Source organism: Magnolia sinica, chromosome 19, assembly GCF_029962835.1.
Source record: "Magnolia sinica isolate HGM2019 chromosome 19, MsV1, whole genome shotgun sequence".
NCBI lineage: Eukaryota > Viridiplantae > Streptophyta > Magnoliopsida > Magnoliales > Magnoliaceae > Magnolia > Magnolia sinica.
The window spans coordinates 4,285,836-4,308,178 of NC_080591.1; the positions used below are offsets into that span (position 1 = coordinate 4,285,836).

Consider the following 22,343-nt stretch of genomic DNA (forward strand, 5'->3'; position numbering starts at 1 on the left):
TCCTTTGGATCATGACCTAAAATGATATCTCAAAATGGATGGACGGTGTGGATACAACACATACATTACATTGGGGCCCACAGAACTTGGTGACGTAACTTCAGTAGCCAACTCGCTACTGAACCTGTCAGTATCTAAACCGCCTCCGATTTTTGGGCCACACATCGCGTTGAGAGAGAGAGAGGGAGAGAGAGAGAGAGACAGATTAGTAAGGAGGAAATATTCTTCTCCTCAAATCTTTACTAATGAGGAAATCTTCTTCTTCTCGAATCTTTACTAAGGAGGAAATCTTCATCTCCTCAATTCTTCTTAAGACGACAAAACTGATTACCACGACAACTGAAAACAACTTCATAGCATCTAGACTTGCCAAAAAGTCAAACAAAAACATGCACACTTCAATGAAAATGACAAACCCGGTGGAAAACTAGAGAAAATCTAGTTAATTAATCCTCGCACAATTAGTTCGAATCTCGCCTTGGGTCCCAGTGAGTGGGCTCAAGTTCCCCATCTTCACCATCGCATTGGCGAAATCCGTCGAGAACGCATTGGCATCGTTGCTGTATGTTGTTACAATAGAATCAGTGGACCCACCATTAAACAGCACCTGATCAGAGGTAAGTAATCCCCTTCGGTTGAGCAGCGCCTGATAGTAGTTGTTATCAAAGCGGTTTGGGCTCTGAGGGTCTAGTGGGGCCAGGTTGCCGTCGCCATTTCCGGCAGCTCTAGGGCAGGTGGCCTGTCGGGAGGTTGCAAAGGCAGCATCGATGTTGGTGGCATTGTAGATCCGGTCCCTGAATTTGTCACACCTAGCCTGGCCTACAGTGTGTGCGCCGGACAATGCGACCATCTCCCTCGCAGTAAACCCCTTGTTGCTAAATAGTTGAATGAGTGTATTAAGGTCATTGAAGAACGCCGGAAGATCACTGTTTGCTCTATCTCTGCTTGCAGTTCTTGCATCCCTCCTCCCCACTGGGACTGAGTATGTTGGCCCACCAAGCTATGGTAAGAGAAAGATGAGATTAATTAATTAGCAAAATATAGGTTTTTATCAGGGAGAATGTCTCACACACAAGTAGTTGTAGGTGAGAAGTTCATGCAAATAGCTTTGTGTGGGGCCCACCAGATATCTCAGGCCAATTCGATCATTAGGTGGGCCACATCACATGGTTACAATTGACAACCACCCAGAAACCTCCAACTTCAGATGGTGGCCCACCTGATGGTTATTGGCATGATTTTTGTAGTACCCTATGTTATGGTGAGGCGACCGATCGACCACACATCACGGTGGGCCCTAGACACAGCTAGTTGCATGATTTGTATACACACAACTAGTTGTACATGAGATTTCTCTGTGTTGACTATGCAAGAACCTAGTCGTTCATCTGCTGGGACCCATTATGTATAAGGCAGATCTTGTCATCAAGTGGGCCATGGATGAAAATAGTGGATGGATACATAAGAAAGATGATGAAAGGTCCAATTATGTAAGGTGGACGACTTGATGACTGTAATAGCCTGTTTTTTAGCCAATTTATATGGTAGGTTCTAATGGATGAATGGTCCCAATCTCAAACTGGCACGTTCAATTCAGGTGGTGCCTTTCGCCAGTAACCACAGCATTAACATGCTTGCATGCATGTACATTAGTGCAATGAGATTGTAATAGTACTCACTGCGACGACGGAGTCACGAGCAGCAATGGCTAGGATGTCAGCACAGGACACGACTACGCGGCCGCAAGCTTGATCGACTTGCGTCTTTATGGTATCGATCACGTTGAATCCTCTAAGTGAGTTCTGGTTAGGTGCAGCAGTTTGCTCTCCTACAAATGATCCGGTATCAGCGAGAAGAATACCTCCATCGCAACCCTGTAAGACCAAGCAAGATGCATCAAATGGGGATGGAGGGAGAGAAGCTGTTAGTTGACAAATATAGAGTCCATAAGCTGTTAGCTGACAAATATAGAGTACATGGTTGGTGATCCAGACCGTTGATCTGATTGTATTCATCTTTCAATCATCACCCTAGAAAAATGTAGCAACAACAATAAAAATTAAAGGGCCAACGTTTGATGGGTAAGTTCCTTCTATCTAGGAGATTTTGCAGCATTGCAGACACATTGGATCGACAGTCTAGATCACTGATTGATGGACCCCCCACCATGAGTATGTTTCCTAGGAAAAAGGACCTGAAAATTACTCTCTGACTAGAAGAACTAGTGGGTGAAACTCACATTAACAAAGCAGTCGTGGAAGAACAACCGTAAGAGAGATGCTCCCATGCGGGCCTCACTATTGATAGCGGACTGCACCGCGGCCCTGACGGTATCGAAGACAGAAGGACAGGTGTTTGCGTAGAACGAGACTGAGAGTTGTGCTGATACAGGAGATGATATGGCCATGATCATCATAATCAAGAGGCCCACACAGAGACTGGATTGAGTAACACCAGCCATTGTTAGAAAGAATGGAGAAACGATGCTACGATGAACTCTCTCTCTCTCTCTCTCTCTCTCTCTCTCTCTCTCTCTCTCCCTCGTTAGATGAAGGCTTTTGAATGAATTTTTCGGAAGAGAGCTGCAGTTTATAAAGGATGAAAGGCTAGGATCTTCCCATGTTGACCCTTTCAAAGATTGGGATGAACGTTTGACAAGTAAACCCACTCGCGCGGCTTCGGTGGACCCCCGCATCTATAGAAGTGAGTGAATCTCTTGCTGTGGGCCCACGATGATGTATGTGGCTTACATCCACGCTGTCCATCCGTTTCGAAAGCTTATTTTAGTTAAGTAAACAATAAATTAAGAAGATCCTAATCTTATCTGGACCACACTCTAGGAAATATTGGTGATTGAATCCCTTCCATTAAAAACTTCTTAGCGGGCTACCGTAATGTTTATTTTCTATCCAAGTTATTTATATGGTCATAAAGACTTGGATTAAGGGACCACATAAATGTCAACTTGATCGAAAATTATTTTGGTTCACAAGAAGTTTTTAATGGTCAATCACTAATTTTTCTTTTGGTGTGGTCCGTCTAAAATTTGAATCTACTTCAATTTTGGAATGATTCTCTAAAATGATATGTAAAAACGGAAGGACAGCATGGATTTAGGGAAATTATATCAAGATGGGACCTGCAGTGAAGAATCCACCCACCTCTGTTAAGCTCGGGAATCACGGAAGCCACTGCTCACTATACAAAGTAAAAACTTGAAAAGGACAAGATACAAGCTATTGTTTGACCATTGATTTTGTCATTTTTAAAATGTCAATTTTGTTTCATACAGAAATTTGAGCAGCCCTTTTTTTTTTTGACCTTTTATATTATTAAACTTTGATACTCTGGCAGTGTGAAACATGATACACAGGCACTAAGAAATTATTTTAAAACTATGCAAATGGCATGCAAATAATTCATTAAACAGTACAAATTACGTGTCCAATTTTAGGTTATCAAGAAGGGAATATCATGCGTCTTTGATTAGCTGATTATCGGATACACTGGACAATTATTGGACGGTTTGAAATGAAAAGATCCAATGGTCGTATTTCAACAAACAAGTGTCTACCAATTAGAGGTTAGAATTGTTCACCCAATCTTATTTTGGGACCGTGACTTACAATAACTGGTTCCACAGTCTAATGCGTTTAGTTAATCCGATGGATGCCGCGTGTACAAGATCTGAGCGTCTGTGTATCAAGAGCTACTCTTGCAAAATATCAAATACCGCCAGAATTTGAAATTGGGTAATCATGTATTTTTGTACAAAGACCGATGATAAGCAGCGGTAGTGAATTACCCATTATACCCCTGTGATGCCATATTGGAAGAGGAATGCTCGGTCATGCTTGGGATAGGAGCGGATTACGTTGTTTCAACACTAGTCTTGGTATGGATCCCTAGTGGGGGGGTGGCTAACAGTGAAGTGTGAACTGGGAGTAGGCTGTACTAAAAAGCTAAAAATAAAAAATAAAGAAAAGAAAAACAGGAGCGGATTACGTTTTTTTTTTTTTCACGCACGCGCACACACCACCGCACACTCATCCCACAATTGGATTTCACCACCTATGGGTACTCGAACCGTGAAACTCATGAGAGTCCACCACTGGAGTAAGAGTAAGGACCCTTACCCATGAATCCAGTAGCAGTTCAAAACTGTGTCAAGGGTCCTTGCTCTTGCTCGGGTGATAGGCCCTCCGGAGTTTCAAGGGTTCCAGTACCTATAGGTGGTGAAATTCTACTAGAAGTGTGAGTGTATGGGGGTGTGTGTGCATGCGTAAAAAAACGAAAACCAAAAAAGCAGCAGTTCAAAAGCTTGATCTATTAGGGAATCTTCAGATCTACACTTTTTTTTTTTTCGACTATCTTGTTAGTACACACCCTACTGTCAGTCCATACTCTACCGTTAGCCACCCGACCAGGGATTCGATACCATGACCTCAGGGTTTTGAGGGTTTTGAGTAACTTAGTACTCTTTAGCTAAGCATACCTAGTAAACTCTATGGGCCCAAAATTGATATATGATTATTATCCAGGCTGTTCATCTGTTTTTTCAGATCACTTTGGAGCATGAGCCCAAAATTGAAGCATATCCAATGCTCGAGTGGACTGCACCCTAGGAAGAAAGTGGGTATAATGATGTCCACTGTTGAGACTTTCCTAGGGCCTACCGTGACGTCTATGGTCTTCCAATCTATTCATGAGTCACACCGACATGGATGAAAGGAAAAAACAAATGTTAGCTTGACCCAAAACTTGTGGCCTGAAGAAATTTTCAACCATATGGATTCAAAACTGTGGTGTGGTCTTGAGATTTTTATATGCTTCAATTTTGAGATTTTGTCTAAAATGATGGGGGAAAAATGGATGCATGGTGTGGATAAGATACATACATCACAGTGGGCCCACAGAGTTTACTCAGTGTGTACTGAGTTACTCAGTACGCAATTCGCTCTCCAATGGGATATGAGTGTGTCCTGATGGGTCGGTTCAGTACAATTGGGTGCATGGATATATGATCCGGACAGTTGATCTTATGGGTCCCACAATGGATGGGGGATTCCCTAAAATTCTTACATGTTAGAAGATCCTACACTTGTAATCTTTGTCCTTCTTCCAGACCATCGGCGCCATCTTCCCTTAGCCTTCTATTTGTCGATCAACTATTTGGGCCCGGAAGCTTTCAATCATGGGCATCTTTTAGTATCATCCGTCCAATGTGGACCAATCCGATCAATTTTTCTGATCATCAATCAACGGACGATGGTCCATTGAATTTGGACCACTGATCATTTCATCGTTTAACTTTGAAACCGCACATACATCAACACTGTTTCCTGTGATGCTGTCCACCTGAGATTTGGATCTACCTCATTTTTGGGTTCATACCATAAAATGATATGAAAAAATGGATGGATGGCATAGATAAAACACATATATCATGGTGGGGCCCACAGGGCACCGACCACTAGCCATTGGCTAGTGGTCACCTGCCAAACCGGCTCCCACTGTTTCCTTTGGTGGATGTACTTCAATTTTGGGACCATTCCCTAAAATGAGCTGGTAAAAAGGATGGACAGCGTGGATACGACACATATATCACAGTGGGCCCCACAGAGTTTACTCAGTACGCAATCATCGTCCTGGTAATAAGTAGTGTAGCTGTGTAGAGGCATTTACAAAGATCCGCAAAGTTCTACTGGAGAATTGCCTTGGTGGGCCCCTCGTTTGGTGAAAATCAACGGATGATGACAACTTCAACGAAAACACGTCGATTGGATCATGCACAACAGCTACGACCGATCTCTCTCTACTCCGCCATTCTAGCCGATTTGAGTGTCTTCAGCTTTTATTATCTTATGTATTTCGGTTACTTTATTTCAATGACGTTGACATGGCTTACCTGCTTTCTTAGAATGGAATGATCACATGTGCAGACTATACACTAAAAGTAGAGCTGGGCATCCTACTGAGTCGGATCAGATTTGGTCTAACTTGGTATGGTCCGAAAGATGTTTGGACTGATCCGAATCCGACCCGGTCTGCAACCGAGTCCAGAAGACCTTACACGAACAGATCCGTTACATGCTTGGCCCGACCCGAACCGAGTCCGACTCGGTTAAGGAAACCGAGTCGGATCCGATTGGCTAAGGATCAAATTTTTCAACGGTGAAAATCATTATCCTCACTGTTATTTTCGGTGTGGTCCATTTGAGCTTTAAATATGATTTATTTTTTTTCCAAATGTTTTAAAATTATCACAAACAATGGATAAACGGTATGGATATATTAAATACATCATTGTGGGGCCCATGTAACATAGATCTCATTTGAGCTGTTCGTACAACTCGGAGCTCGAGAATACAGCTGGCCGTATTGACGTGCACGGCACGCTACAGGGACGAGGATTTCCTACGAAACATAAAGTTCGCATGCTAGGATCGTAGGTGGGGCCCACCGTGATGTTTTTCAGGAATCCACTCTGTTATCTGTTTTTTGAGATCATTTTAGAACATGAGACCAAAAGTGAGCACGATCCAATACTTAAGTGGGCCGTATTAAAGGAAAAGGTGGTTAGGTAAATTCCTACCGTTAAAACCTCCCTGGGTTCGACGGTGATCTTTACATACATCCATACCATTAATAACGTCATTCCTACTGGGATGAACTGAAAAAACAAATATTAGCATGATTCAAAATGTCTGTGGCCCTACGAATATTTCAACTATGGACGTTCAATTATCACTTTTTCGGCCCACTTGCGCATTGGATACGGTTCATTTTTAGCCTCATGTAGTGAAATGAACTCACAAAACGTATGGACGGAGAGGATTTCGCACAAACATCGCAGTGGGTCCCACATGGGTTCCCAGCGCATGAACTTCCTTTCGCAGGAAATCCGCGTCCGTCTTGGCACGACACGTCGTCATACCTACAACTAGCTATAGCTAGCTTGTGTGGTGGTACACAAACGGATAGGCTACTCCCCCTGCCACCAGCCAAGTGGCTGTGATCGGTGCTTTGTGGGCCCCACCATGATGTATGTCTTACATCCATTCCGTTCATCCATTTTTACAGATCATTTTAGACTTGATCAACAAAATGAGAGGGATATAAATCTCAGGTGGACTACACCACATGAAAACAATTGTGATTGGATATCCACCATTAAAATCCTCCTAAGGCCCACTGTACTGTTTATTTGACATCCAATCTGTTGATTAGGTCATACAAGCATAGATAAAGGGAAAAAACAAAAATCAGCTTGATCCAAAACTTTTATGGCCCCCAAAATGTTTTGAATGGTCGATACTCATTCAAAACTGTTTCCTCTAATGTGGTCCACTTGAGATTGAGATATACCTCATCTTTGGTCTCAGGCCTTAAAATGATCTTTATAAATATACAGACAGCATGGATGAAACAAATACATCATGGTGGGGCCCACAGAGCACCAACCACCAGCCATTGGCTGGTGTTAGGGGACTAGCCAATCTGTTTCGTGGTACACTGGCGAATCCTCTTATTGTAGTGAGTAATCTCTATTGGGGCCCACCCTGAATGTATGTGATTTATCCACGCCATCCATTCGTTTTTCCATATCATTTTAGTAGTTGAACCTAAAATTGATGAATATCCAAAGCCTTAAAATGAGCTTGCTAAATGGATGGACAGTTTGGATATAAAACATACATGCTACTCTCTTTCTCTCTTCCATACACAATATCATTTCTCAATATATCTCTCTCCAGCAGAGATATCCAAGCTCCAGAACCTTCTTCTTGTCTTCTTCTTCAACAAAAATAGAGAAACATGCAGAGAGAGAATCAAAGATATGGAGAGATAGAGAGAGATAGAGAATACATTGGACAGGATTTTTTGGCGCCGAACCTAAAGTATAGGTGGTAAAAGTTTACACACACACACACACACACACACACGGTCCGAATCGGATCCAATTGGATCGGGTTACGGATCGAGTCGGTTCGGAACAGGGCTTACTTGGATTTGACCAGAAAATAATTCGGATTTGGATTATGCTACCCGATTCTGACCAATCCTGACCATCGGTTCTGTTCAAATCGGGTCGGATCGGACCAGATCCACCAGTTCGAGTATGTAATGCCCAACTCTAACTAAAAGTAAGTCTTTATAAATATTCTTGATCGTCCAATCAGTGTCCCACCTCTTATTAGGCTATAGCGGACGAATCAACTGTTGGTTGTTCCCTTGCATTTGATCAGTTGATGACAATCTTTTAAATGATACGAGACGATCAAAGATACTTTTAGCTGTGGCTAATTCATGAGATGGCCCATTGAGTGAATGATCTGGATTGATCAACATGTGTACTTATCAGATAGTTCATACAAAATCATTTTAGTGAATACTTAGGAACATCGTTTTAAGACTCAGAAACTCGACCGGCTAGTTCAGTGAGTTAAGTTACAATGAACAAGTCTGGCAGATTCCACTTATTTCCAAGTTGATAGATGGGGGCCATGGTTCTATAATCTAAAATATTGGTCTGCTGATTCAAATCTTTAAAGAGGCCTATTGGAGGAAAAATAGATAAGTCAATAAGTGGATTTATGGAATGGACCAACTCTACTGAACCAGCACAGGAACTAGCTAGCACGGGCCAAAGAAACCCGAACCTGATGAAGCTCTTACGTCCAAGAGCAGGCTGACCCTCAAAAAGGGTGATGCAAATGCAAGGGCAGTCAAAGAGCTTTTGAGCTCACACAAATGGTTGAGAGACCGACCTAATCCATAGGTCAGTCAAAGGTCGATCATGGATCGCCTATAATCCAGCCACATATCGATTACAGACCGACCATAGTTCAGTCATAGATCGATCATAGATTGACTATAGATCGGCCACAGGACGATTACAGACCGACCCTAGCTTGGTTATAGATCGGCCACAGATCGATCATGGATCAGTTGCAAAATGATCACAGATCGGCCTTAGCTCAGTCAAAGATCGCCATAAACTAAACAACGCGCTTGACAAGGTCAAAAGGTCTTAACACCCGGATAAAGGAAACACTAGCCTTCCGACTCGGCTGACAGTTGAAAATGATGAATGCTGATCTGTCGATCAGGTCAGCCTCATGCACGCTTAACTCAGCGCCTGCCTTGGGACCCGACCTAAAGCTGAGCTACGGATCAAAAGGGTCTTCTTAAATATCAGAGATCTCCTCCAATATCTCCAAAAGATAACACTAGATCTCGATAATCGCGGGATCCTATAATCTTAGGAAGATCCAAGATTGTAGCAGATCTCCAAAATATCAGGAAAGAATCTCCGTACCGTGGGATCCTCTCTCTCATATAAATGAGAACGTCTTTAAGGGTGAAAGGTACAAAAGATCTCTCTGAAAAACTCCTCAATACGATAAGACCCGGATTCCTAGCCTGACTTTGGCATCGGAGGGTCCCCTGCTTTAGCCAGGGTCTCCTTTATCTTCCTCTTCCTATGCAGGTACTCAAAGGTCTAGAGAGGGTGGACCAGCGATCAGATTTTTGCAACAACAAGGCCAAAAAATAATAATAAAAAAATTAATAATAAATAATAGACTAGATAGCAATCCTTCCACCTATATTATGACTTTTTTTTAAAATTGAATATTTGTGGTCGATTATTTCTCTTTTCTGTGGGCTGTGAATTGAATAATTTAAAAGACTTCACCACTCTGTCCAACATGTTCCATTCTTAGTAGAGTGACCTGCACCCGAGTTGGAGTTAAATCAACTCAACTTGCCCGAGTCAAGTGACTCAGGAGGATGACTTGGGGCATCAAACTGGAACATGCCCAAATGAGTCCGAGTCGACACGGGCAAGTCACATCAGACTTGTCCAAGTACATTATACAAATTCGTGACTATATGAGTTTACCGGGTCAACTCAATCTGACTTGGCATTATCAACCAAGGTTCTAGCGATTTGGAAGAGTTGGGCCAAGTTGTCTCTAGGTTTTCCAATTAGGGTATCGAGCTAGATCGAAAATTGAGTCCGAGTCAACTTGGATGAGTTGCATGCGACTGTTGAGGGTCAAATATTGCATATCAAACCCCAGTTATTACCTGGATTTACGAACATGGTACTGTTTAACGGCCCGATTTAATTGTGTTTGTGATGTAGGGCGTATTTACGAGCCTGGATTGGAAAAGGGTACTAAAAGCATGAATTTAATGCTCTGAAGTCACCAAGGCAAGCGACGGACCCCAGGAGACCAAGATCGACAGATTTGCATGCCAGGGATCCAAGAAAATTGAGAAGCTGAAGCTCAAGTGGCTCGAAAGACATCCAGAATGCAAGATCACAGGGTTCCCACCATCCGTTCAACTCAAAAATTCATACATCACCTGAGGACCATAAATTAACCGTACATATCGAATTTCATCCGTTCAATCCCTGTGAAAGTGTCCCAACAGATAGATTAGCCTATAAACCCTTGATTTGGGGCCCACCTGATCTCTAGATACACTTCAATTTTGGATTCAACATCTTAAATTAGATGGGGAAAAGGATGGACGGTACGGATTTCTCGAGAATATCATAGTGGACCGCACCTACACTTGATTGTGCACAGTGCGTAGGTGCGCTGGACGCACACCGGACGATCAGGCCGGTCAAAGACGGGCTGACCTGTCTTCTTCTTGCGAAGTAACAGCGGACGGACGCTGTCCATCATTTTTTCAATAGTACGGCCCACTCATCATCCAAATGAATGATCCAGACCGTCCATTAAATCTCTTGGGTAGACTTAACCCTCACCTAGGTGTCCTTTTCGACCCATGAATGTACGAACAGGCAGATTACCGTTCAAACACAAGATGGACGACGGAGTAGATAGTCTCATGGGCCGCACCGAATTCAATCTAAAATGACCATATCCAAATGGTTTTTCGAGTAGACCTCAATAGACGATGTAGATTTTTCACCTGACATCGATCGTCAGCTCCACCAAACACGACAACGACTTGCAGCCGCTCTGTTTCGCAATCAGACGCTGGTTTCGTGCGGTGGGGTCCACCCTTCACCGGGCCCATAGGTCTAATCTAGACCGTCCATCAGGAGCTCACGAGTTCTCTCTCCCTAACCTAGGTAACTCATTTTAGGAAACCACAGAGATCAGTCCCCATTCGTCCAAACAGAGACTGCTGATACAACGAACAAGGCTTGTAGGCCACACCGAAATCAAACCGAAACTGTCCCTACCCGAACGGTTTTTCGAGAAGAATCCGGTGGAAGGCATGGATTTTGTAAAGGACAAATTAAGTGGACCCCACCAAGAACCAGCGCAAGATTCTTCCTTTTACGCACGAGCGGACGCTGATGCCCACGGTGGGCCATTCTGAGACCTTGGAGGTGGTCGGATCGATGATCTGATCCATCTACAAGATTCATAAGGTGGTCTTGACCCTAATCATGAAGCAAAAAAAAAAGGGTTTTGGGACGATCAGCGACCCGAACATCTTTCCAAACGTAAGCTGATTTGGGGTGTTACTTGTTGCGCACGTAGCTTCTTCTGCGTAAACCTCCCACTGACTCCAAGCTCTCCACGGCCTTCACTGCCTATAAAAGAAAGAGAGAAGAGAGAGAGGAGGGAGGAAGAGTTAGGACATAAAGCAGAGAAGGAAGAGCTAGGACGTGAAGCACAGGAGGAAGAGCTAGGACGTGAAGCACAGGAGAAAGAGAGTTTGTTTGTTTTTCTATTTTTCTGTTTGTTCTTCTTCTTTTCTTTTCTTTTTAAGATTTAGCCTAATCATGTTTATGTGTGGCTAAACCTCTTAGCTAGGGCTAAGAGGTGAAGCTTGTAGTCTAATAGGAGAGACTTTGCTTGTGCCTTTTGTTTAGACTGACTGATGTTGATTTTAGTTCAATTAAAAGGAATACTTTCAGTTTTTTTAATGGTTTGTTGTGATTGAAATTACAATAGATCTGCGATGGCTTTGAGTATTTCTTCCTCCTTTTAATGTTTATGACGTCAGGAAGCCCTGTTGTTCACCATCGTCTCATGGGCATGGTCGGATGATGGTACCCTTCCTAACCTTCTTGCTTTGTTGATCGGTTGGTAATTAGTTTAATTCTGTTGTTTGCTTTATCTCCTGGGCGTGGTTTGGTGATGGAATCCATTCTAATTCATATACTTTTCATCTTGTGAAAACTAGATCAAGTAAGTTCAGTTTAATTTCCATGATTCTTGATGCAAGCATAAGATCTCCCTGATCTCTACAAGTGGATCCTCTAAATCCCTAGTTTCCTTCCTCTGAATTTCTTAAGTTTTAGATTAGTATTTCACTATTATTCCTCAAAAATCATTCGATTTAGATTTCATCTTAATCTAGTTCTCATTCTACTTAGTTTCAGATAACGTACAGGTATCAGTCCCTTGGGATTCGACCTCGGTCTCACCGAGTTTATTACTACATCACAACCCTATACTTGGGGTGTGAACAGCGACTCTTTGGAAACGATATCACTGGCTAAGTATACGGAAACACTTTCATGCACTTAGTTGCATTTGGACTCATTGCCATCAGAATCTTTGTAGATGTTCCATTCGATCCAGTCCACTCTTTTCCTGCTATTGTACAAAAATCACAGCCATCAAACGATCCTAGACATCCATAATTAAACCTATCTTTTATGAAAAATCTTATCCATCTATTTTTTTTTTTTCATTCTCCTGATTAGATGTTTCAGATTATCCCATCAGTATGACTTTTTCAAGGCAACCTATGAAATGGAGGTAGGGTTCATGGCCTTGGCCTAGGGCCAGCTTGGCATAACTCCTGGAGACAAACTCACAAGGTAAATTCAACCTGGCCTAATTAGTAATTGGGTTTGAACATGTTGGCATGTGAAATATTACCATTACGTACTTTATTAATATTAGAGCAATTCTAGCCATGCATAGTGGGGATGCACATTGAACTAGTAGAACTGTGGAACTGGACTAGTATCGACTAAACCGTACGGTTTGGTCCGGTTCTAGAGTGCACCGGTTCCAGTTCCAAAAATCAAAGAATTGATTAGTTCGGTTCGATTTTCGGTTTGGGGGTAAGTAGAACTGAACCAAACCGTGAATTGATCTATAGAACCGAATTGTGGATCCGAACCGTAGATCCGAACCGTGGAACCGAATTAGGAATTGAACCATATATTTAAAAAAAAACCCTTAGTTCATTCCCTATACTGCACTCTTCATGCCGCCCCTGCTGTGGCTGCTCCCAATCCCCATCCATTGCTCTCTCTCTCTCTCTCTCTCTCTCTCTCTCTCTCTCTCACACACACACACACACACCCATCAGACAACCACTTGTTGGGGGCCGTTACACAAAACCTTAGGATCTAGCCTCCCAAAAACACCAGAATTATGGGATAATAAAGCTATGAAATAAATCAAAGTACAAATCACACGACATAAGAAATTTTTACGTAAAAAACCCTCAAAGAGGTAAAAACCACGGGACCTTGTCCATATCAACAATCCACCATGAAGTAGAACGTTACAACCGATCACAAGCATACACCGCTTGGATCAAACCTTCTTAACTCACGCAAGAGTGGATAAACAATGAGAGAATAAAAGAAAAACGGAGAGATCTCACTGATTACGAGGATGTATAAGCGTTGAGATGTCGAGTGCACAGTAGATCACCTCTATGAGCATAACCTCCCTTCCACAAGCTTTCTCTCTCTCTCTTTCTGTCTCTCTCTCTTACACCTTTGATAGCCCTAAACCCTTTAGCAAACCCTGGCAAAGCTTTGAAAACTCTCTTGCATTGCCTAGAAGAGCCATAGGAACCCCTATTTATAGTTTAGGCAACTCCCTTTCGTACCTCTTGCGAAACTGCCTCAAATTTTTGCAGTCTTCACAAAATCCGGACTCAAATCTGCGTAACCTCGACTAGTCGAGTAGGGTCCTCGACCGGTCGAGCGACCCACTCAACCGGTCAAGCACCTCCCTCGATTGGTCGAGCACCATGGAGTTCCAAATCAATTTGCTTGCTGAACTTTGAGTCAAGCACCACTCGACTGGTCGAGCAGTGCTCTGGACTGGTCGAGCAACGCAGTGATTCCACTATTTGTGGCATCCGAACTGCACCATATCTCCTCTGACCTGAGAAGGAAAATCCCATTAAATCTCCTCCTTTTCGACTCAGGAAGAATCCGTCATCTGAGAGCTTGTGCGTGAACACATAGTGGTTTGACTCCGTTGTATCATACCCATGCTTCAACATAAATGAGTTAAACTTTTTTTACCATTGCCGTGGAGCTTGTTTCAGCCCATACAAGCTCTTCCTCAGCCTACACATCATATGTTCTTTGCCCTTGACTTCGATGTACTCGGCATCTGTCATTGATAATGCTACGACCTTCTTAGCTTGCTCTGCCAAGAGACCGCTTTCCCTACAAATATGAACATGAACCCTGATGTAGACTTCCTGGAGTCTATGTCACCTGCCATATCTGCATCTGTGTAGCCCTTTAACACAGGTTTTTCATCACCATAACATAGGCTTAACCTGGATGAGCCTCTTAGATACCGCAGTATCCATTTCACCTTATCATAAGTGTGGTTCTTATATAAGGATATCATCTCATCTTATATAGCTTTCAACCACTCCCCCTTATGCTCGTTGGCTAGGGCCTCAGAATAATCTTCTGACACTCCCCCATCAGTGAACATACTGTACTCATGCAGCGAGTACCTCTTAGACGACTATTTGTCCCTAGATGACCTCCTCACCTGTGGCTCAACAGGTGGATCAAGTAGGGGCTGCTCCCCCGGTCCATCTTCTGTAAGAACTCTCTTGTCCTTTGCACCTTGTTGTACTCCCCTGTCATCAGGCATCACGGGAGGAATAACCGGATCCATATCCTCTAGCACACCTGAACTAGACTGGTTCTTCTCTGGCTTACCAATGTCTTTTATACACTGATATTCAACGAATACCACATCTTTGCTCCTGACGAGCTTCTTCTTAGTCGGATCCCACAATCTGTAACTAAACTTTTCATCACCGTACCCCAAGAACACACACTGTCTGATCTTCATATTGAGTTTGGACCTCTCATCCTTTGGTTCATGGACGGATGCCCTGCATCCAAACACCTTGAGATGACTGTACGATGGATTTTGTCCAGTCCACATCCTTTCGGGTACCTCTCCATTTAATAGGGCTGATGGAGACTTATTTATCAAATACACTGCCGTGTGCATTGCTTCTCCCCAAAATGTCTTGGGCAACTTCGCATGAGATAACATGCATCTGATTCTCTAGACAATAGTGCGATTCATTCGCAGCCACACCATTATGCTGGGGGGTCTTAGGAACCATCTGTTTATGCCGTATACCCAGGGACTTACAATACTCGTGGAAGTCACCGATGTATTCACCACCATTATCAGTGTGGATACACTTCAATGATCTACCTGTCTCTCTCTCGACCATTGCATGAAACAATTTAAACACACCAAAGACCTCGTCCTTGGTTTTCAAAGCATAAGCCCAAACCCTCATAGATGCATCATCTATAAAAATGACAAAATACAATGCCCCACCCAAGGTTTTTGTCCTCATAAGACCACAAACATTAAAATAAACCAAATATAATGCATGCGCTTTATTAACATGAAAAGTAGATTTAGCAAATGAAACTCTATACTGTTTCCCTGATAAACAATCAATACAAGTTTTAAGAGATATATCTGTCACATCTGGAAGGAGCCGCTTCCTCACTAGTACCTGAAGTCCTTTTTCACTTATGTGGCCTAGACATCTGTGCCATATGTTAATAGCTGAATCTTCCGCTGTATTCAACCCACCCTTGCACACACTGACACTTACCTTATAAAGGGTGCAACACTTCTTTCCTCTGGCTGCGATCAATGAACCCTTGATGAGCTTTCAGTGCCTACCAGAAAAACGGCTTTCATAGTCATCATCATCCAGCCTTCCCGTCAACATCAAGTTGAGGCGAAGGTCTGAGATATGCCTCACATCCCTGAGAACCAATTTGCAGCCCATATTGGTCTTCACACAAATATCACCGACACCTACGATTTCGATATGCTAGAATTTTTCATCTTCACGATCTCATAGTCACCTGACTTGTAGCTTATGAAGAAATCCCTGTATGGAGTCGCATAAAACGAGGCTCTCGAGTCTATTACTCAGTCTGTGTCCTGACTCGTAACTGTGATACAAACATCATGATTTGCTGAAAGAATAACTACAATGTCGCTATCTGAAGTGACTGCAGTGAAATTTGATTAATCTTCCTTCTCCTTTCCTTTTCCTTTCTTGTCGTTCTTCTTATTACGACATTTATGCTTGTAGTGGCCCCTCTTGTCACAATTTCAGCATTTAACATCTTTCCCCATACTCGACTTGCCTCTTGATTTATCTCGGGCCTTCCCGTCATTTCTGTTCTTTCCTCTCCCTCGATCTTGTATAACAAGGGCCTCTTGCTGAGTAGACCCCTAAGACTTCCTCCTTGTCTCCTTATTGAAGAGACAGCTAGTTACCTGTTTCATAGACACCTTTTTATCTAGCGCGGAGTTACTTAAAGACACCACTAATGTCTCCCAACTATCATATAATGAGCTAAGTAATAGTAAAGCCTGTAATTCATTGTCGAGGACCATCTTCATAGTAGAGAGCTAGTTCAATATATTATTGATTTCATTCATGTGCTCAGCCACATAACCACAGTCTTTGAACTTGAGATTCACTAGTCATCTTATCAGAAAATTTTTATTACCGGCTGTCTTTCTCTCATACAGCCCTTGTAGTTCAGTCATAGGCTAGCGGCTGAGGTCTCCGTAAACACATGGTGGAATACGGAATCGTCTAACCATTGTCTAATAAACCCCACCGCTTTCCGGTCCATCTTCTTCCAATCATCATCTGACATATCTTTTGACTTTGCTGATATGCCTTGAATTGGAGAATACAAGTCCTTGCAATAAAGCAAGTCCTCTATCTTAGCCTTTCATATGGTCCAGTTAGAACCATTGAGATTGATCATCCTTGATGAGCCACTTTCCATAATTCAAATCGATCCCACTCTGTTCAATAAAACAATAGCTTTGATACCACTTTATTGGGGGCCTAGCACAAAACCTTAAGATCTAGCCTCCAAAAAATGCCAGAATTATGGGATAATAAAGCTATGAAATAAATCAAAGCACAAACTACACGACAGAAGAGATTTTTAGGTGGAAAACCCTTAAAGAAGTAAAAACCACTGGACCTCGTCCAGATCAACAATCCACAATGAAGTAGAACGTTACAACGGATCACAAGCATATAACGCTTGGATCAGACCTTCTTCACTTACGTAGGAGTGGATAAACAATAAGAAAATAAAAGAAAAACAGAGATATCTCACTGATCACGAGGACGTAGAAGCGTTGAGATGTCAAGTGCATAGTAGTTCACCTCTACGAGTAGAACCTCCATTCCACAAGCTTCCTCTCTTTCTTTCTCTCTCTCTCATACCTTTGATAGCCCTAAACCCTTTACCAAACCCTTGCAAATCTTTAAGAAACTCTCTTGCATTGCTTAGAAAAATTCTAGGAACCTCTATTTATAGTTTAGGCAACTCCCTTTCACACCTCTTGTGAAACCGCCTCAAATTTTCGCAGTCCACACAAAATCTGGACTCAAATTCGAGTAACCTCAGGGTCCTCGACCGGTTGAGCACCTCCCTCGACTAACTGAGCACCATGGAGTTCCAAATCAATTTGCTCGCTGGACTTTGAGTCGAGCACTACTCGATTGGTCGAGTGACCCACTCAACCAGTTGAGCAGTGCTCTCAACTGGTCGAGCAACGCGGCGATTCCACAGTTTGTGGCATCCGAACCGCACCACATCTCCTCTGACCTGAGAAGGAAAACCCCATCACCACCTTCTGCCCACCCTCTGCTCATCGGCCACCGCCCAACGATCCCCCCTCTCTCTCTCCTCGGTTCTCTCTCTGTCTCTCTCTCCCTGGTTCTCTCTCTCTCTCTCTCTCTCGCCATTCACCACCGGCATCTCTCTCTCTCTCTCTCTCTCTCTCTCTCTCTCTCTCTCTCTCTCTCTCTCTCTTTCTCGATCTTTGTTTTCCCCACTAGCCAAAACCGTGGAATCGAACCGGTTTTAATGGTCCAGTTCCAGTTTGGTTATAGGGTGCTAACGGTCCAGTTCTAGTTTCGATTCTCCTAAAACCGCTAGGAACGGTTTGGTTCCGGTTTCATCTCAGAACCAGACCAAACTGACTTGTGTACACCCCCAATGTATAGTATAAAAAACAAGATGATATTATTTAGATGTCTATTTGCATGGATAAAAATGGTCAAGGATAAAGTTTTAAAAGTGTAACTCCTCTCAAGGCATGTCTTTTCATTCTTATTAAGAATTATCTTTCTAGTTTCCCGAGCCAAAAAGGATTGACTGTTGAATTACTGAATGGAAAGTCCAAATCTATTGTCCTTTTTCAGTTCACTCCTAGTCAATGTAAATTAGAAACAAAGGTAAAAGAGAAATATAGTTAGAATAATACCACAACCTTTCAATTTAGGCTGAATTTGAATGCAGGGATGAGTTGAATTGCGAGCCTCTCTTTAAACAATAAGAAAGGACATGAACTGATGATGTTGTTTGTATTTCATTCCCTCACAAGTCTCAAAACCGAGCTTGAAAGGAACATACAAGAGCCAGAGATCGGGCCTCTTTAGCCCCTTGAGGCTTGGGCGAAGGCTTAGGGCTGTAAAGCCGAGCAGGGCCAACCTTAGCCTATTGCCGCCCCTAGGTTTTGGCACGATTTTATAAGGTGTGGTGGTACACTTGAATTTTGGATAGTCATGATTTTTGGGCCACACATTGTGTTGAGAGGGGGCATGATTTTTGGGCCGCACATCACCTTGAGACAGAGAGAGAGGCATGATTTTTGGGACGTGGTTTGGCTGATGACCCCAATGGAAACCAGCTAGCTGGTGTCAAAGCTCTGTGTGGCCCCTCATGATGTAAATATTTTATTTACACCATTCATTAATTTTCCATCTCATTTTAAAGCATGAGCCCAAAAATGAGATGGATCCATATCTCAAGTGAACCACACCACAAGAAACAGTAGGGAGGGGCATGATTTTTGGGCCACACATAACGTTGAGAGAGGGGGGATATGATTTTTGGGATGCGGTTTGGCGGATGACCCCAAGGCAACCATCTAACTGGTGTCAAATTAAGTTCTTTGGGCCCACCATGATGTATGTGTTTTATCCACACCGTTCATCCATTTTTCCAGCTCATTTTAGGACATGAGCTAAAAAATGAGTCAGATCCAAATCTCAACCAGACCATACCATAGGAAACAGTGTGGATTGAAGGCTTACCGTTGAAAACTTCCCAGAGCCACGTAAGTTTTGGATCAAGCTGATATTTGTGTTTTCCCTTCATTCAGGTCTCTGTGACCTTATCAACCGATTGGATGACAAATGAACAGCACTGTGGGCCCTAGGAAGGTTTCAACGGTCGACATCGTTATTCCCACTGTTTTCTTTAGCGTGGTCCACTTGAGCTGTGGATATGCTTCAATTTCGGCTCATGCCCTAAAATGAGCTGGCACGGCGATAAAACACATACATCATAGTGGGACCCACAGGGCTTTGACACCAGCGCTAGCTGGTGGGCATTGGGGTCGGCCAAACCGCGTCCTGATTTTTGGGCCACACATCGTGTTGAGAGAGAGAGAGAGACCATTTCTAAGGAGGAAATCTTCTTCTCATCAACTCTTTACTAAGGAGGAAATCTTCATCTCCTCAATTCTTTTTAAGACAAAACCCATTACTAAAATAACTGAAAACAACTTCATAACATCTACACTTGCAATAAAATAAAATAAAAACATGCACACTTCAATGAAAATGACAAACCCGGTGGAAAACTAGAGAACAATCTAGTTAATTAATCCTCGCACAATTAGTTCGAATCTCGCCTTGGGTCCCAGTGAGTGGGCTCAAGTTCCCCATCTTCACCATCGCATTGGCAAAATCTGTTGAGAACGCATTTGCATCGTTGCTGTATGTCGTTACAATAGAATCAGTGGACCCGCCATTAAACAACACCTGATCAGAGCTAAGTAGGCCCCTTCGGTTGAGCAGTGCCTGATAGTAGTTGTTCCCAAAGCGGTTTGGGCTCTGGGGGTCTAGTGGAGCCAGGTTGCCGTCGCCATTTCCAGGATCTCTAGGGCAGGTGGCCTGCAGAGAGGTTGCAAAGGCAGCATCGATGTTGGTGCCACCGTAGATCCGGCCCCTGAATTTGTCACACCTAGCCTGGCCGATGGTGTGTGCGCCGGACAATGCGACCATCTCCCTCGCAGTAAACCCCTTGTTGCTAAATAGCTGAATGAGTCTATTAAGGTCATCGAAGAACCCCGGAAGATCGCTGTTTGCTCCATCTCTGCTTGCAGTTCTTGCATCCCTCCTCCCCAATGGGACTGAGTAAGATGGCCCACCAAGCTGTGGTAAGAGAAAGATGAGATTAATTAGCAAAATATAGGTTTTTATCAGACAGAATATCTGACGCACAAGTAGTTGTATGTGAGAAGTTCATGCAAATAGCTTCATGTGGGGCCCACCATGATATCTCAGGCCAATCCGATAATTAGGTCGGTTACATATATCACTTGAAACAATTGACAACCACCCTCCAAATAATTCAGATGGTGGCCCACCTGATATGGTTATTAATTGGCATGATTTTTGGACTACCCTACGTTCATGGTGAGGCAACTGACCACACATCACGGTGGGCCCTAGACACAGCTAGTTGCATGATTTGTTTACATATAACTAGTTGCAAATGGGATTTCTCTGTCTTGACTATGAATGCAATTGCGTTTATATGAATCTACACAAGTTAGTAGAGAAACGGCATGGCTACTCTGAATTAATTCTGAGTGCAAGACCCTGGTCGTTCATCTACTGGGACCCACTTTTTTTTGGCCAATTTACATGGTAGGGTCCAATGGATGAATGGTCCCAATCTTGATTCAGGTGGTGCATGCCTTTCGCCAGTAACCATAGCATTATAACAATCATGCATGTACATGAGTGCAATGAGATTGTCATTGTGCTCACTTCTACGACGGAGTCACGGGCAGCAATGGCTAGGATGTCAGCACAGGACACCACTACACGGCCGCATGCTCGATCGACTTGTGCCTTTATGGTATCGATCACATTGAATCCTCTAAGTGAGTTCTGGTTAGGTGCAGCAGTTTGCTCTCCCACGAATGATCCAGTATCAGCGAGAAGAACCCCTCCATCGCAACCCTGTAAGAGCAAGCAAGATGCAATTAGATGGGAAGGGAGAGAGAAGATTTTAGTTAACAAATATAAAGTCCATAAGCTGTTAGTTGACAAATATAGACCGTTGATCTGATTATATTCATCTTTCAATCATCACCCTAGAAAAATGTAGAAACAATAGTAAAAAGGGCCAAAGTTTGATGGGTAAGTTCCTTCCATCTAGAAGATTTTGACGCATTGCAGACACATTGGATCAATAGTCTAGATCACTGATTAATGGACCCCACCATGTGTACGTTTTCTAAGAAAAACGAATTGATAATTACTCTCTGATTAGAGGAACTAGTGGGTGAACTCACATTAACAAAACAGTCGTGGAAGAACAACCGTAAGAGAGACGCCCCCATTCGGGCCTCTCTATTGATGGCGGACCGCACTGCAGCCCTTACGGTGTCGAAGACAGAAGGGCAGGTGTTTGCGTAGAAGGAGACTGAGAGTTGTGCTGATACAGGAGATGATATGGCCATCATCATCATGATCAAGAGGCCCACACAAAGAGTGGATTTAGTAATACCAGCCATTGTTAGAAAGAATGAAGAAACGATGCTACAATGAACTCTCTCTCTCTCTCTCTCTCTCTCTCTCTCTCTCTCTCGTTAGATGAAGGCTTTTGAATGAATGTTGGGGAAGAGAGCTGCGGTTTATAAAGGATGAAAGGCTTGAATCTTCCGATGTTGACGCTTTCAAAGATTGGGATTAACGTTCGACAAGTAAACCAACTCGGGTGCCGCTTCAGGGGACCCCAGATCTATCTACGTGGGTTAATCTCTGGCTGTGGCCCCACCATGATATATAAGGCTTACATCCACTCTGTCCATCCGTTTTAAAATGTTATTTTAGGCTATTCTCTTAGAAATTAAGCATATCTTAATCTTAGTGGACCACACTATACAGGAAACAGTGGTGATTGAATTCCTGCAATTAAAAACTTCTTGGGGGCCTCCGTAGTGTTTATTTAA

General features: G+C 43.1%; 2 protein-coding genes across 2 annotated transcripts; both read right to left on the reverse strand.

The window, feature by feature from the left end:
* Positions 1 to 211: 211 nt before the first annotated feature.
* LOC131235454 (peroxidase P7-like) lies at positions 212 to 2,548 on the reverse strand. Its single transcript, XM_058232637.1, has 3 exons — positions 2,240 to 2,548; positions 1,680 to 1,874; positions 212 to 1,000 (listed from the first exon to the last, which is right to left on the reverse strand). The coding sequence occupies exons 1-3, from the start codon at positions 2,459 to 2,461 to the stop codon at positions 443 to 445; spliced, it is 975 nt and encodes a 324-aa protein (XP_058088620.1). The 5' UTR covers positions 2,462 to 2,548; the 3' UTR covers positions 212 to 442.
* A 17,360-nt stretch (positions 2,549 to 19,908) lies between these two features.
* Positions 19,909 to 22,003, reverse strand: LOC131235248 (peroxidase P7-like). The gene is made up of 3 exons (XM_058232388.1): positions 21,684 to 22,003; positions 21,154 to 21,348; positions 19,909 to 20,532 (listed from the first exon to the last, which is right to left on the reverse strand). Exons 1-3 carry the CDS (start codon positions 21,903 to 21,905, stop codon positions 19,975 to 19,977), a joined length of 975 nt encoding a protein of 324 aa, XP_058088371.1. The 5' UTR covers positions 21,906 to 22,003; the 3' UTR covers positions 19,909 to 19,974.
* Between the last annotated feature and the right edge of the window lie 340 nt (positions 22,004 to 22,343).

Bases quoted from the DNA above. Each gene is read 5' to 3' on its own strand.
- LOC131235454 (XM_058232637.1), bottom strand. From the start codon at position 2,461: ATGGCTGGTGTTACTCAATCCAGTCTCTGTGTGGGCCTCTTGATTATG. The intron at 1,875-2,239 runs GTGAGTTTCACC...TTGGTCTTACAG, and splicing joins TCCACGACTGCTTTGTTAAT to GGTTGCGATGGAGGTATTCT. The intron at 1,001-1,679 runs GTGAGTACTATT...CTCTTACCATAG, and splicing joins CTCGTGACTCCGTCGTCGCA to CTTGGTGGGCCAACATACTC.
- LOC131235248 (XM_058232388.1), bottom strand. From the start codon at position 21,905: ATGGCTGGTATTACTAAATCCACTCTTTGTGTGGGCCTCTTGATCATG. The intron at 21,349-21,683 runs GTGAGTTCACCC...TTGCTCTTACAG, and splicing joins TCCACGACTGTTTTGTTAAT to GGTTGCGATGGAGGGGTTCT. The intron at 20,533-21,153 runs GTGAGCACAATG...CTCTTACCACAG, and splicing joins CCCGTGACTCCGTCGTAGAA to CTTGGTGGGCCATCTTACTC.